The 15997-nt window shown below is 40.0% G+C and overlaps 2 protein-coding genes across 3 annotated transcripts; one reads left to right on the top strand and one right to left on the bottom strand.

The window, feature by feature from the left end:
• Positions 1-208: 208 nt before the first annotated feature.
• ankmy2a (ankyrin repeat and MYND domain containing 2a) lies at positions 209-9906 on the bottom strand. Its single transcript, XM_039805807.1, has 10 exons — positions 9691-9906; positions 9141-9205; positions 7477-7615; positions 7244-7342; positions 5857-6017; positions 4743-4957; positions 4105-4240; positions 3725-3853; positions 3221-3350; positions 209-2206 (listed from the first exon to the last, which is right to left on the bottom strand). Exons 1-10 carry the CDS (start codon positions 9755-9757, stop codon positions 2085-2087), a joined length of 1263 nt encoding a protein of 420 aa, XP_039661741.1. The 5' UTR covers positions 9758-9906; the 3' UTR covers positions 209-2084.
• Positions 9907-10552: 646 nt separating this feature from the next.
• On the top strand, positions 10553-14915 carry pkdc (protein kinase-like domain containing). Of its 2 annotated transcripts, none has more exons than XM_039805808.1 (3): positions 10553-10819; positions 11798-12180; positions 14162-14915. In XM_039805808.1, exons 2-3 carry the CDS (start codon positions 11810-11812, stop codon positions 14751-14753), a joined length of 963 nt encoding a protein of 320 aa, XP_039661742.1. In that variant the 5' UTR covers positions 10553-10819; positions 11798-11809; the 3' UTR covers positions 14754-14915. The 2 variants fall into 2 exon arrangements, with proteins under 2 accessions (XP_039661742.1, XP_039661743.1); XM_039805809.1 differs by having other exon boundaries at positions 10553-10810.
• The last annotated feature ends 1082 nt before the right edge of the window (positions 14916-15997 follow it).

The following is a 15997-nucleotide window of genomic DNA, read 5'->3' on the forward strand; positions in this document are numbered from 1 at the left end:
GGGCCGGGCCGGGCCGGGCCAGGCCGGGCTCGGACACAACGTGCACGGGCTCGGGTAGGATCGGGCTTTGATTTTTTGGGCCCCGATCTAAGCTTTAATGTACGGAGGCTACATTAGCTGCTTCGAGCATGAAGCACCCGAATCCTCACCCAAACTGTCTGCGGTCAAGTAGAAATATAATATACCAAAAATCAATATGATCAGTGGGCACTTTGATGAAGTTTGTCTTTATTTAATGTGATAAAGCTCAAATTGTTGGACATAGTAGATATTAGCAGTGTTCAGGACAGACAAAGCCTCATTGGACCTGTAGTTTGACGTCTGTCCATTAAGGCTACACAATTAACGAAAGAACATGAAAACCATACTACTGACATTTTTTCAAAACAAAAGTATCCTGGTCATGATGTTCTTGTGCTGTGTACAACAATTCTTATTCAACAACTGATGTTGCATTTTGGGAAGAAAACTTTCATTTTGTTACCGATATCCTGAGCATTAACATAATTTTTCACAATACACTAAAAATAAATTCATGTTTATGTTGTTTATATTTAAAAAATATACATTTTTGGTCAATATTGTGCAGCCATGCTATCCACTCACAATCTGCCATGAAATTATCAGTACAAAAAAAAAAAAAAAACGGTCCCAATAATAAATCAAGTACAGAGTATTGCAAACAGACAGACAGCTCTGATTGGCTAAAGTCACTTCTTTCCCGCACATGGTGCTACAGTTTAAGGCAGAATTATGTCCCATCATTAGCGGTGTTTCATTCAATTGTCAGGCGACTTTTAAGCAAAGTTTTGAAATGTTGCAAAAAAGAAATGTGAATCAACTGGTTTGGAGCGAATTAGTCTATATCGACGACGTTTTATTTCCGAGATTGTTCAGGTGCTGCCTGCCGGCAGGCCGGATATTCATCACCTCACGCTTTCTTTGTGTTGGCATTCTAAACTCCCAGACTGATCTCATGAAATGGCGTATGTATGACACGCCAATTTGTATACCATTACTGGCATGTTATCAAGACGCATACTCACGTTTTACGTTCACGTTCACGTTTGGCCTCCATTGACTTACATTGGCATACACATGGCTTAAAGCAAACCAGTCTTGTACCCATTAAGTGACTATTTCACTTTTGCCTGTATTTATTCATTCTTGTATTGTTTTTCGTTTTCTTTTTTTTTTTTTTGATTTGTATGTTGTAATTTCTGTATTTATGTAATTTGACTGGGGACTACGGATGTAAATTAGCCCTGTGGCTATAATCCGGCGTGTTTACGGTTATGGTTACACTTGTAATCAGAGTAGAAGAAGTACAGGTTGCTAACCGGAAACAAAACAAGTCTCCTTGGCCATCCAACCAATCTACTAGAGAAACATGCAGAGAGGTCTTCAGGAATTTGGTTTAATTGGGCAAATTTTATTTGTTCTTTCATGTCAGCTGGTATTGACCATGTTTCAGGCTGTCTGGAGAAGAAGACACGTTATGGGAATATCCGTGAAGCAGCCGATCAGTCAGGTTAGTTAAATGTTCGCTACGCCAGAACTTTTTCGGCAAAGGCGTTTCCATATCCCATTTAGTGCATCAACTCTTTTGCGCCAAAGGCAAAACCACCTCAAGCGAAAGTAAAAACTTTTTTGCTTAACTGAATTTCCACACATCTTTTCTAACGTGATGCTTCAAAAAGGAGCATTAAAAACACGTGAATGGAAGCATGGCCATTGATGTTAACCATTAGCTCTTGACATGTCCCCCCCCCTCCCCCTCCCAGTGACCTCTACCACTAACACATCAGCGTACGTAATTGTCACATTTACATGACAATATAATCTGAAAAATTAACATATAAAAATGAAAAAAAAAAAAAAAAAAGACGACCGCTGTGGGACAAACCTTCCTTGTATGCGTTAGTGTCTCCCTGCCTTTGTGACAGCCTCGGGTCAGTAATAAATATGGGTTCTCATCTCCTGCTGGACCAGTCCTTGTCTGGCTTTCAGTCTCAGTACCAGTTTGCTCCGTCTGTGGATGTCCGTTTATGGATGTATTGTGGTTGCTGACCGTCAGATGTTCCTCAGTTGTCAGCAGCTAGGACGGAAGAGGGGTTTGAGTTTTCTGAGGGGGCGACCTCACTGTCGGTTTCCACTGAGAGCTCCTGCATGGAGTCTGTGGCCTCCTGCACGGCTTCACTCTCCTCTGAAACACAGAGACAATATAGCCTAGTTAGGCCTGACTTTGCTTTTGTACAGAATCAAGCCATCGGAGGTTGAGGTTAGCCATTGACAGTGTACATGCCGTTTCATGTTCCGTCAGGTTGGTTTAATGAGCGTTACTTTCTTTCTGACGAAGTGCAACCTGGACAAGAAATTGATTTGTGTGAAGGAGCTTTAACATCGTTCCGATAGATTGTAAAAGGCTCATCGTTTTCAAAAGAAAAGAGAAGTAGTTTGGTAAAACCACTTTCCCCTGAATTTTATGTCCCCATCCATCCCAAAGTTGTTATGTTTCTTGCTGCACGATGACACTGATCACTGCAGTTTAAAGTAAACGCAATCCAACAGAAAATGCTTACAGTAATACACAGCACACTGAGAAATAAGTTGATGTGCCAGAGTTCCTTTAAGTACACAAAATGGTGGCGCTATGGTAGTATTTTTTTTTTCTTGAGATTTTTATAAAATGTAACTTTTATATTTACCCACTTAATAAAAAGAAATTATTTCCAGATTCCTTTCTTAGAAAAATGTAAATAAAACAAAAATACTGAGTCCTATATATCTATTTATTACTTATTTACATTTTGTAATTCCAATCCAAAACAAAGGCATGCACCGAGTTTTGGCCAAAGAATTTCCCAAACTTTTATTAGATGCAATTAAAAGCTTATGCTTGTGCTTTCTAGGCGCTGTAGGTAGAATTGGGAAGATCCAGGACTTAGCCAAAAAATTTGAACATCAACAACTTCTCAGTCCCTCCCCCCTTTCTGCTAAAGCCCAAAGGGTCTGTGACCAAAGTGAATTTGCTGGGCCTTTGAAGTTCATTCCAGATATGTGCTGGTTAAAATGATAATAATAATAACGCTTTCATTTCTGTACACGTTATTATTATAAAGCAATCCCCTCTTATCATGTAATTTGTGTGTGGGATTAGTGTTCCCCCTGTTGTAGAGTTTCATTCTGTCGTGTTTTGTCTCTTTGATAGATGAGGTACCTTGGCTCTGCAGCATCCTCAGTTTGGCTGATTCTGCCTCCTGCTTTTCTCTCTGCTCTTGGAGCTTCTTGCAAACTTTCTTGTGGGTGAACCAGTGCATCTTTTGGCAGGCCTGGTCACAGTAGATCACCTAGTACCAAAACATAAACCAAAGTGACTTTATTTGAACATGTGAGAGAGGAATATTGTTAATATTGTTGAGGGACAGCAAATGTCTTACAAGTTTCCCTCCACATGAAAGCCCTTACTGAATATATGAATTTAAAACCGTTAAATAAGGGCACACCCTTCGCTCAGTGGTTGAGACGCTGACCATGAAATACAACGCCCCTGTTGTTGCATCTCTTCAATCTCACTATCTAATAAAAGGCAAAAAAAATAAAATATTAGCTTTATCTTTATTCTTCTTAAAGAATGAAAGTTGATATTGAAACAACACTAAACTTTTTTTGCACATTGCAGAAAAGATGTAAATTGTTATATTGCTGCTGTTTTGACACTCACCATTTTACAGATGGAGCACCTCTTCTCGGCTCCCTTCTCTCCACAGGAGGTACAAAACTCTGCGTCCATGAAGCCGACCTGACCTGTGATGGCCTGAGTCAGCACTGACAGAGCTGTGGGGTCGTTGCCCTGCGATGATGGAAAGAATTATTATTATTTTTTTAAATGGACAAGAAAACAGATTAGGCATCGCACAACAAAACATTAACACAGATAGTTTACAACTAGATGAGACTCATTCAAATCAAATGTAAACATGAGAGCTTTTTTTCAGATGTACTGTGATGTAATACAAAAGATTAAAAAAAAAAAAAAAAAAAAAAATCACATTGCTGGATATAATCATCTCTAAACAGTTTTCATCATTCATCCAGACTCACAATCTCCACAGGGGCGATACTCCGCACCAGCTGCTGCAGCAGAGTAGCATCACAGTAAGGGAACTTGCGAATGCACTCTCTGAGAAACTTCTCCTGGTACACGGGGAAGCCATCGCTGTCCCGACCCTTCAGCAAACTGCAAGGCAGGGATCAAAGTGGTCAAACGCTTTAGGAAAACTTTCCTAATGGCAGAATGATGCAATATATTTCAGAGGGACTTAATAGGTTTTGAAAGATATGTTAAGCTGAAAGAAGCCACGTCTAGACAGAGGTCCAGTCATGATCCGTAAAGCGCGGCTACAATCATGTCTAAACCTGCATCACAATCTACTAAATACGTATAATAAAATTAATTTGGTTTGGTTAAAAGAGAAGACATTTTTGGAACTGCAAACATGCATTTATCCCAAAGGCCATACGTGATGAAAATATTAGTTAGGCAGAGTGATGTTGTCAGCTCAAGAAGAAAAAAAAAGAGTGGTTAAACTCCTTCATATATTTCCATTCCCTTCCCCCTTTCCATTTCAACTGAGTCAAGCCTCAGTGTGACCCTTTGGTAAATAATGAAAGGCACAATGTGGCTATTTAGCGCCTAAAAGGGGCCACAAATCCTCAGCAAATATCCCCCATGGCCTCACCTCTTGATGAGGCCGTCCAGCTTGTCCTCGCGGTCCTTGAGGAAGGACGCACATTTTCCCAGCACGCAGCTGATGTAGTGCATCTTCATGGCCAGCACCTCGTTCATGTCCTGCTGCTTGATGCACTTCTCACAGATGAGCTCCATCACCCGGCGGCATTTCTCCAGAGCCTCCACCTCCGCCAACAGGGGGTTCTCCTTCACCAGCATCACCATCTGCAAAACACAAGAGGTACTTATCAGGTTCCAGTTATTTAAAAAAAAAAAAAAAAAAAAAAAGTACTCCACCAATTTAGCATTTCACTCTTATAACATTGTCGGAACCACGATGGACAGTTTATATAAAAAAAAAAAATATTTCTTCCTTATCAAAACCTAGCGCCTACATTACCAACAAAGCAACTCAACCACCGACAGCTCCACCGTTGATTCTGATGTGTAATAAAATAACATATATGCATAGTAAGGGTTAATGTAGCCTCCAGCCTCCAGCCTGCAGCAGAGATGAGGAGCAGGCTACAGAGGTCTGGTGAGATCGCTTCTTTCTAATCTAACAACCCCAGATTTTTTTTCTCATTTTCAAACTTTTAGTCTTCAAACCCAACAACGCTAAATCAAACGCAAATAATCAAATTTCGTGCCGCTCTCTCTGGAGCCACAAAGGGCTTTATACAACCCATTTACATACTGTATATGCAGTAGTAGCATTAACAGTAGGCAATTTTGTACCAAGCTGTTTGAAGTTGTGTTTTGTTGGCACAAATTTAACCTCATTTTGTGCTGTCATGCATGGTGCAAAGCAAAAGAGCATGCTGGTTTCCAACCCAACTAAACACTGCAGAAGCTGATTAGTTCTCTGATTACTTGTCCCCTCCATATGAAGGAATATAAACAGTTAAATTGGCTGCTGGTGTGTTTTGATTAAGAACCACTCATGCAGACAATTTATCTGCTTTACTGCTGATATTCCCCAGAAACGTACAAGGAGGTATTTGCAGGTGGTTGGATGAGGGAGCTGCCGGGCTGCAGGATGGAGAGATTCATTTTGTCTCCACCTGAACACATATTCACAAAACAATTCCTATATCACCAGTCCCTGTCCAGTGGTGCCCTACCTTGATGGGGTTCAGGTTGGTGCTCATGATGACCTTGTGGAGGGGTCCGGCCAGTTTGGGCGGCAGCTTGGGTTCCTTCTCCAAACCCTGGGGCTTGGTGTAGTAATCCAGTCTGGCACGGGAGAAGAAGTTGTTGATCACCGTGACACAGTCGTGCTGCCCTGAGGAGGGAAAAGATAGATGGTTAATTTTTCAACATGAATGTAGCGTTGGTCACAGATTTATGTTTAGTCAGAGCAAGTTACAAGCTATTTAGGTGCAACACTAGAATAACAGTTTGCGTCAGTGCAAACAGACCTTGCCTCTTTCACCAACTTCAGGCCAGTTGGAGGCTTTTTTTTTTGTCCAAATGTGTTTGATTTGGTCTGTGTGTTCAGGCAGTGTACTGCAAGCGGCCCAAAAGCTGTCTAAAAGTCCTAAAAGGACCCAGATAAAGGAAGTTTAGCTTTTATTCAATTTAATTCAACAAATGTATTAATCCCAATTATTTAAGAGCAGCTACAGACAACACACACATACATACAGAACACAAGAAAAAATATAGATTTTATCCATTTAAAAGTCAAATTACTATTACTACTATTATTAGCATGCAAAATTTGTTGATTTATAAGAGGAACATGAACAAAAGTCCAATTTAACAAGAGCTCACATTGAAGTCTGTGTGGGAGCTACTGTAGGAATGGTTCTACTCTACTATAAACACAGAACAGAATTGGTTGTGTGAGGATTAAAATAATGTGCCTTAACAAAATACCACCACATTTATTAAATCTGAGTTTAATTGCATTGCAAGATGGTGTTTGGCTGATCTGAGGCATCCACATTTGTTTGGTTTTCAGGCGCTTCTGTATTAATAAAGTACTAAGCACGGAATATCACAGCTGTCAGAAAAATGAGATCTTGGATGTTGACGTGAAGTCGGTAACTTCGGTATGACATGAATGCAGCACAAAGCGCTGTGCACATAAATGTTCAAATGGTTCAAACAGCTCACGAAATCTTCTAAAAGGAAAGTATTGTTTGTCTGTTCTGTGGGACAAAAAACGGCCAGGGAGGGGAAGGTGTGCTATTCCAAGCACGTTTATAAAACAAGTGCATTTCAAGCAGAAAACTGTCTTAAAGATGCTTGGCTGCATTACTGTTTTTAATCCTGTTTGTCTTCATAATACACTAATTGCGCGTAAATTGTAGCCTTTCCCATTAAACAAAGAAAAGCAAACATTTGGTAATTTTATAAAAAAATAAATAAAAAACAGGTACAAAGTTACTGGGTAAATGTTCCTGACTGACAAAGAAGTGCTCTGTGATCCGCGGTCATTTTGAGTTCGATAATACAAGGCTTAAGAACAACGGACCGTTGTGTGAAGGTCACCCACAGACGTACCGACAAAGGCAGCCATCTGTGAGGCGGTCCTTCCAACAGAGTTAACCACGTCGGTTTCCGCCCCGGCGTCCAACATCATCCACGTGATGTCAGTCTTACCTACAGGCCAGAGGAAGAGGAGTCACAGCACATACGGGGGAGAGACTTTCCAGAATAACAGCCTATATAAAGATATGGCTGTAATGATCAAGTACAACATTTAAAATAGTTCATCAGTTACATTAATAGCATACCTGACAGGCCAGCAAACATCAGCGCTGTGTATCCGTGCTCATGTTCATTGCAATTCACGTCCGCTCCGTGTTGTAGCAGCAACTTGCACATGTCTGCTTTTCCTTTGTAAGCAGCGTGCATGAGAGGAGTCATCCCATACTGTGGACAAGACAAAAGTTACTGCGAAATTTACAGGAACAATTTAACTTTTAGATGAGCAAAAACTATGAAAAAAATGGTTGCTAGAAAACAATAAAGAACAGAGTTTAATGGTGAATATGCCAAGAATTTTGGATACTGTCTCTCCTAATAATAATGAGTTTAATATTTAGCATGTTTATTTTTCATATCTGTCATCTCTGTCTGTGTTGTCCTAATGACGGCACCGTCACCAGTTGTAATGTTATGTACTGTGAAGTTAAAATATCCAGTCGGCTTAATGAAGACCATTAAGCTTGATAGGATTTACATGCATTAAGGACTGCAACTAATTTAATTACCGATTAATCTGCTGATTATTTTCTCAAACAATCACTTTGTCAATGAAATTTGAGATAATAGAGAAAATTTCCCATTTTAAATGACCCATTTTGTCTGACAAACAAAACCTAAAGACAATCAGTTTACAACTTTACAAGATCATATGATATAATACTGGCCTTAATGATATAAAATAGAAAAAGAAGAAGCAAAAACCTCACACAGCTTCCATTACTTAACAGAACATCCATTTCAAACACCTGCTTTTGACAGGCGGACACGTACAAGTGACAAAGAGAAAGAAGGAAGGACACAAAGGGTCACTTCCAAAGCCCTCCAGTGTGGTGATTCACATGTCTTCTTGTCCCACACATATGTCACTGGACAAAGAAAGAGCTTTACTTAAGGATCTTATGTTTTCTCCTCTACATTTGACATACATGCAAGAATGATAACATTCAAGTCAGAGATGCAAGCTAACGTTGCCCACAATGATTATTATAAGGCAAACTTTATAGAAACCTGTCAGGTCGTTTGATGCAACAGAAATATAATAATTTTGTGATAATACAACTGAAGCTACGACTATAGCTAAATTAGTATGATAGTAAAACTTTCTCGTTTTAGTGATGCATCATTGCTTTAGGACGTACCAGAAGGTATGTCACTCCTGGCTGCCATTATATTATATATATATATAGGTTTAAGTAGTACAATCCAATCTTTAAAATGTACCTTGCAGCAGACAAAATGCGTTTAATACTGGCAGTAGAGAGGAGTCTTTGAGGACTGTTAAATGTCTTAAAAAACACAGCAGGTTAAGTCAAATTTAAGGCTTGATTTTTGCGCCTCAAAATGAATCATCAATCAACTAGTGTCAAATATCAAAAGTGTAATTAGATAAGATTTGACAACAGTGTTTTTCTATATCACCAGCACCATTTTTTATATTGATCCTTCATATTGTAGTGTTGCGCAGACTAAACTTTTTATTTTTATTTTATCCCTATATATATATATATATATATATATATATATATATATATAATTTTTTTTTTGTACTTTTTACTAGATTTTTATTGCCAACAACTGCTTCTCTGTTATTGTGCATATGACGAATAAGTAACTTGAACGTGAATTGGGAGAAATTCAGTTCATCATTAAATGTGTCAACCTGCTTTAAGAGTCAGAAATGCTCTGTTACCTCATCCAAGCAGTTGACTCGAACATCCTTACAGCCCAACAGCCTCGAGGCCTCTTGAACATTTCCTAAGTGCATACAAAACAGTATTATTGCAGTATAAATACAAACAGCAAGCTTTACCAGCAGTTTATGCAGATCTAGACAGTAAACCCACCCCCTTTTTTTCTGAGATTCCCCCCCCAAAGATTTAGTCATGAATTTGTCTGTTATCATGAAACGGTTACATAACATACAAGAGAAACTTCCAAGACACAACGTTAATGTCATCCTGGAAGTGGAGTTCACTGAGGTGGGCATGTTAATACAGACAGCTATCACATGTACACATTAGTAGCTAGCTGTTATCTGACATTAGCTGACGTTTTTCACCAAGCAAACTCACAACTAAGTTAACTGCTATGGTTTAACTAGGCAGTCGACGAGCAGCAAAAGTGTCAGGCTGACATTATTTAGTAATATTTGTAACGTAATTAATCATACAAGCAAACAAGAGCTAGCCCCTGTGTGAGTTCTAGACGGATTAGCGTTAGCCGAAGAGGCTTAACGTTACCTGCAGTAATAACCTCAAACAACTCCTTCTCGCTTGAAGACAAGTCTCCCTTCTTAGGAGCTGACATGCTGGTGATTAATAGTTTAAAATTAGACTATAACGGCACAAATAAAACACAGAGCTCTTGTTTAAAAGTCTTGCTTTCCGTGGTTGTAGCAGTCTGCTCGGGCATGGAGGCTAGCCAGGTTGAGCTGTCATTTGGAATGCACCACTGCGTGTAGGTTAGCAGGGGTGCAGTAGGTTACAACCAAAAATAAAAAAAATTTTAGTCTGATAGCTTGCACAGATTTCTCAAAATAATTCAACTACAATACACTGATATATATGTAGGATATATTATAATTAATTCAAGCGAAGACAGTCGAATGTGCACATTCATAACGGATATCAACCCCTGTTCTTTTCACTAAAATAATCAATTCCACAGAAGTCTAGAAAGTTCATTCGGAATTTAAATGCTTCATCTCGGATGAATAGCCTTATCGCCATCCTCCTTATCCATATTTATATCCAGATTAATAATCTGCGTTTTTTTTCTGGGTGTCACAATAAAGAGATGAAATAGTCCACTTTCCTAGCTGTTGTTTCGCTCCTTCACCACACTCCTGTTTAAAGCCTACATTTCTCTGATTTACGTTCTCCACTTAGCCTATTACAATGTAAAAGACTTGATTGATTCTCATCACTTCAGAATGATCGGGCTGCTGTTGTTTTGTGGTTGGTTGTAAACTTAATCCACTCTTGAATAAGAAATGCAGGTTTTTAATAATTATCTGTTGATTTACTCCAGTCCAGCAGGTGGCAGTGGTGTTAATTTGGCTTTAGTTTCATGTCTGTAGCTTTACCATGGCTTTGGCTTTACCCAAACAGACCATTGACATACAGACGGCTGTGGAGAATACTTCCTGGTATGAAGCTGATAGGGTTAGGGTTAGCATATTTATCTTTCTGTAGTGTTTTGGCATATTTGAGACAGTTATTGTTACATACTTTCAATTTGTATTTATATCGTTTGGGCTTAAATTACATTTCATGTAGCATCTGCACTGAATTTGTGAGAAGGAAACAGCAGAAATAAAGCCTATTTTTTTGTTGTCTGGATGCTCAAGCTTCATCATTTGTGAGTAAGGTAAGTGACACACTATAAAATAGTGACCAGCACCAACAATAACGCCAACAAGATGATGTGTGTAGAGAATAATATGCTCCCAGTGGTGGAAGAAGTATTCAGATCCTTAAGTAAAAGTATCAATACCACACTGTAAAAAATACTTAACTACTAGTAAAAGTCCTGCATTCAAAAACGTAAGTAAAAGTGTGTGAGTATAAGGAAATTGTATTTTAAGTGTCCATTTTGAAAGTAGTGATTGTGCAGAAAAATGTGCCCTGTCAGAGTTTTACTATGATGTTTCTGGATTAATATGTATGTTGCATTTTACTGTGGTAGATGTTTAAGGTTGTGCTAACTCCTTTACTGAGAAGCAGTGGCAGCAAAGACACTGTCCTCTGACTCCATGACAGTCATGGAGTCACAGGACAGTGTACAGGACAGTGTCTGACTGTCCCCGAACACTCCTCAGGACACTACTAACAGGACAGGACAGTTTCTATTGCCACTGCTGCTGCCTTTATTGTTGGTTAGTTTAATCTATAGCGATGCATCATATTCTATAAGATCATCATTATGTTTGTAGCGTCGCTGTCCTGTGAGAATCACATTACTCTTAAAAACTCAACTTTTCATGTTGTCAGAAAAACAGCCCTGTTTGCAGCTTTGTGACCATGCATTTTCCAGCTGATCCAAGAGGTTACTAGAGACTCTATTTAGCTTAAGAAGTAGGAGAATTTTCACGGGACAGGAAGGGGATGAAAAGTTGTAATTTGAATCTAAAGCTGACAGACAAATGTAGTGGAGTAAAAAGTTCAATATTTACGTCTGAGATTTAGTGGAGTAGAAGTATAAAGTTGCATGAAATGGAAATAACACAAGTGAAGTGCAAGTACATTGAATTTGTACTCGAGTAATTAGTAGTTCCATTCCACCACTATCTGCTCCAATGCTTAAAAAGATGCTAAACACGCACCGTGTTCCCTCTTTACTATTCAGCTCTGACTGGAAATGAAACAGGAGCACCAGGATCTCATCCTTCAGGCGTGCGGTGCTTCGTCCCTGCGTGTTGGTGCAAAGATCCAGACACTGTGGAGTGGTTATGGGGAGATAGTTAGGCTGCACCTGGAGGGCTCTGAGCGGCCATCAGTGGTCGTCAAACATGTCAAGTTTCCAGAGGAGGCCGAGCATCCCGGAGGCTGGAACACAGATCGCTCCCACACACGTAAAGTGAGATCCTACCAGGTGGAGACACACTGGTACCAGAACTATTCCACCAATCAGAGCTGCCGGACCCCCGCCTGTCTGGCCGCCTGTTCCTATGGAGACGAGATGCTGATCGTGCTGGAGGATCTGGATGTGGCTGGTTATGATCAGAGGAGGTATGACCACAGAAAATGTTGTATGTAATGGACAGTCTGTAGTTCGGCAAGCAGGGCGTCAAATGAGTGGGCAAATTCAAAATTTCCATTAAACTGATGTAGTTTAACATTTAGTAGGTGCTGAACATTTTTGTAAAGATTTGTGTCTGCATCGCATCCAAATTGGGCGAACAGCAAGGCCGAGATTAAGGTCATGGGTCCAAATTCTCCCAATTTATCCCCACCCGCTTTTTGGATTTTTGCTTGGAAAATTTCATATATTCAGATATTTTCATAAATATTTTCATCTCATCATTATTGTATTCTTTTACTAATGTGTTTAGTTATATTTTCTGTAAATATCATTCTCTAACATAATGGTCTAAAAACTATTTGAAGTTTCTTCACACTGCCAGGATACGACTCTAGTGGCGAAATACAAAATCTCTTTATATTATTTACATTTTTGCTTAAAGGTCCCATGACATGGTGCTTTTTGGATGCTTTTATATAGACCTTAGTGGTCCCCTAATACTGTATCTGTAGTCTCTTTTATATAGACCTTAGTGGTCCCCTAATGCTGTATCTGAAGTCTCTTTTATATAGACCTTAGTGGTCCCCTAATGCTGTATCTGAAGTCTCTTTCCCAAAATTCAGCTTTGGTGCAGAATTACAGTCATTAGAGACAGTCCCACAATGAGCTTTCCTTAGTATGTGCCATTTCTGTGTCTGTAGCTATTGAGGAGGAGAGAGGGGGGGGCAAGGTGGAGGGTGGGGGTGTGGCTTTGACCAACTGCCACTTTGCTCGTTTGAAAGCCATGATGTCTCTCTCTCATGGGCCGGCCAAATTCTCTGGGCGGGCAAAGCAGAGAAAGGGGAGGTAACCTTGCTCCTTATGACCTCATAAGGAGAAGATTCCAGATCGGCCCATCTGAGCTTTCATTTTCTCAAAGGCAGAGCAGGATACCCAGGGCTCGGTTTACACCTATCACCATTTCTAGCCACTGGGGGACCATAGGCAGGCTGGGGGAACGCATATTAATGTTAAAAAACCTCATAAAGTGAAATTTTCATGCCATGGGACCTTTAAAAACAGTACACTTTAAAAATTATCCCGATCAGCCTTCAAAACCCACTAAGTGTTATGTGTGCGTAATTGCCATAGGCTGTGTCAAATAGCTAATTACTGAATGTAATCTCTTCTTCAGTACCAAAGGGCATGTTCTCAGTGTCCAGGGTAACTATAGCCATGCGTAGGAATCAAAGTGGTTTTAAGCTTTGGTCTCATGTTTTAAATGAGGAAACATTTCTTCATGGCTCATTAAATGTGGATGCAAGTACCCTAAAAAAAAAATAAGATCTGAAAATCAGCAGTTCAACCTTATAGCAATTTTTACATTTCAAATTCAATGTGCTGGAGTACAGAACCAAAATAAAAAACAGTTGGAAACTGAATGTGTACGTAGAGCTGGGCAATATATCAATATTATATCGATATTGTGATATGAGACTAGATTTCGTCTTAGATTTTGGATATCGTAATATCGTGATATGGCATAAGTGTCTTTTCCTGGGTTTAAAGGCTGCATTACAGTAAAGTGATGTCATTTTCTGAACTTACCAGACTGTTGTAACTGTTACTTTTACTATTATTTGCATTTACCCACTTAGTCATTATATCCACATTACTGATGATTATTTATCAAAAATCTCATTGTGGAAATATTTTGTGAAAGCACCAATAGTCAATACTACAATATTGTCGCGGTATCGATATCGAGGTATTTGGTAAAAAATATTGTGATATTTAATTTTATCCATATCGCCCAGCCCTATGTGTAGGTGTGGCTCTGCGTTAGCACTCTGCTGACCTTTTCTTTTCAACATAAATTTTGAGACATGTTTTCCAGGTCTTTCAAGGCATGGAGAAGAGTGAGACGTACAGTACAGTATAAATAAAAGACATGCTGAATGAATAATGTTGATTGTTTTTCTTTTGTAGGACCAGCGTGAAGGACCGAGAAATAAAGGCTTGCCTCAGCTGGCTTGCCCACTTCCACGCTCTCTTCCTGGGTGTGGCACCAGAGGGCCTGTGGCCTGTCGGCACCTACTGGCACCTGGAGACCCGGCCAGACGAGCTGGAGGCCATGGACCACGCCGAGCTCAAAGTGGCGGCTGGTGACATTGACAAGATACTCAGCGAATGTCGCTTTAAGACCGTCGTTCACGGAGACGCCAAGTTAGCCAACTTCTGTTTTTCCCAGAGTGGACGGGATGTGGCAGCTGTAGACTTCCAGTATGTTGGAGGGGGCTGTGGGATGAAAGATGTTGTGTATTTTTTAGGAAGCTGCATGGAGGAGAGGGAGTGTGAAAAGAGGGTGCCAGGCCTGCTGGACTACTATTTCACAGAATTAAATCAATCTGTGAAAAAAGATGTGGACTTTGCTGCCCTGGAGAAAGAGTGGAGGGAGATGTTTGCATTTGCCTGGACAGATTTTCATCGCTTTCTGCTGGGATGGATGCCTGGGCACTGGAAGATCAACCGGTACAGTAAACAGTTGACCAAGGAGGTACTCCGCAAACTGAAACTGTAATCCGCATCAAAAATGTTTAACTTCAGACAACCAGAGAACTGAACATGTGGCTGGAAGGTGACCAGTTTCACCCTGGAAAAAACGAATCACTCACAAACACCTGTGTACAGTGAAGCATGCCTATCGAAACAATTCTACTTAAATAAAAGTTTGTGAAAAATGCTCATGCTTTTCTTTCCTATACTGCAGTTTTTTGGACTGAGAAAACATTATACCTGACATTTTAAAAACTAAACATAATAATAAAAAGAAATCAACAGATGGCTTTGCAAGGATTCCTTGCTGTCCTATTTTGCTTTGTTGCTGTGTTGCATGCAATCCTTTGACCCGCCCACCCTGATTCGACTGTCAGCTACATTGCCTCTACATACATTTCTATCATTCTCAATCACATGCTGGATGTTCATAGCTGTTACAAAAAAGGTGGCTCCAACAGTGTTTAGAAAGTGTAGCAAATGTTGATAACTGTAACAAGAGCGTGATTATACAGATACTAAAAGGGTCACACATTTTGATAACTATAAGACAGCATTGTGACCCGATAGGTATAGAGAGGGTCTCAATTTTTTATTGTTTTTATATTTTTAAACATACAGAAGAGGCAAACACAATGAAGAAGAACAACAACCCTCTCCCACCCCCCACCCTCTGCGGTCTCGAGGAAAGAATAAAAAACAAAGATCCCACCTTGCCTAGTCGCCCTCCTCTACTTCTGGTGATGCAGAGGTCATTAGGACTGATACCTGTGCTACTGCGTTTTTCTATAGGTCTATAGTAGATGACTTGGCTTTGTTAATCCTTGCTGTAGAGAGCTCAAGCAGAACTATGTCCAGAAAATACACCAACCACTGTTTTATACAAAGTGAGTGGGGGGGGGGGGAGCCAGCGTTGAGCTATCGTTTTCTTGGTCGCAGTTGATCCGGCTAGCCAACTTTTCTTCTGTCTTCCAAGCAGGTGTAATTTAGAGTCGTCATTAAGTAACAAAACAATCAGGTCAGGAGGAATTCGACATCCTATCACATCAGATATTATTGATGTTGTTTTATTCCAGAACTCCTGCACCTGTTCACACTCCCAGACCATGTGCAGGAAAGTTCCAGTTTGTTCAGGTTGACAGAACGTGCAATAGGGAGTAGGAATGGCTTTAGAGACGTATCTCTTCTGAGGAGTCCAATATGTCCTGTGGCATATGTTGAAGTGGATCTGCTAGTGATTTGGGTTCTTGGAACAGCGGGAAATGTCCC

The sequence above is a fragment of the Perca fluviatilis genome, chromosome 7, assembly GCF_010015445.1.
Source record: "Perca fluviatilis chromosome 7, GENO_Pfluv_1.0, whole genome shotgun sequence".
NCBI lineage: Eukaryota > Metazoa > Chordata > Actinopteri > Perciformes > Percidae > Perca > Perca fluviatilis.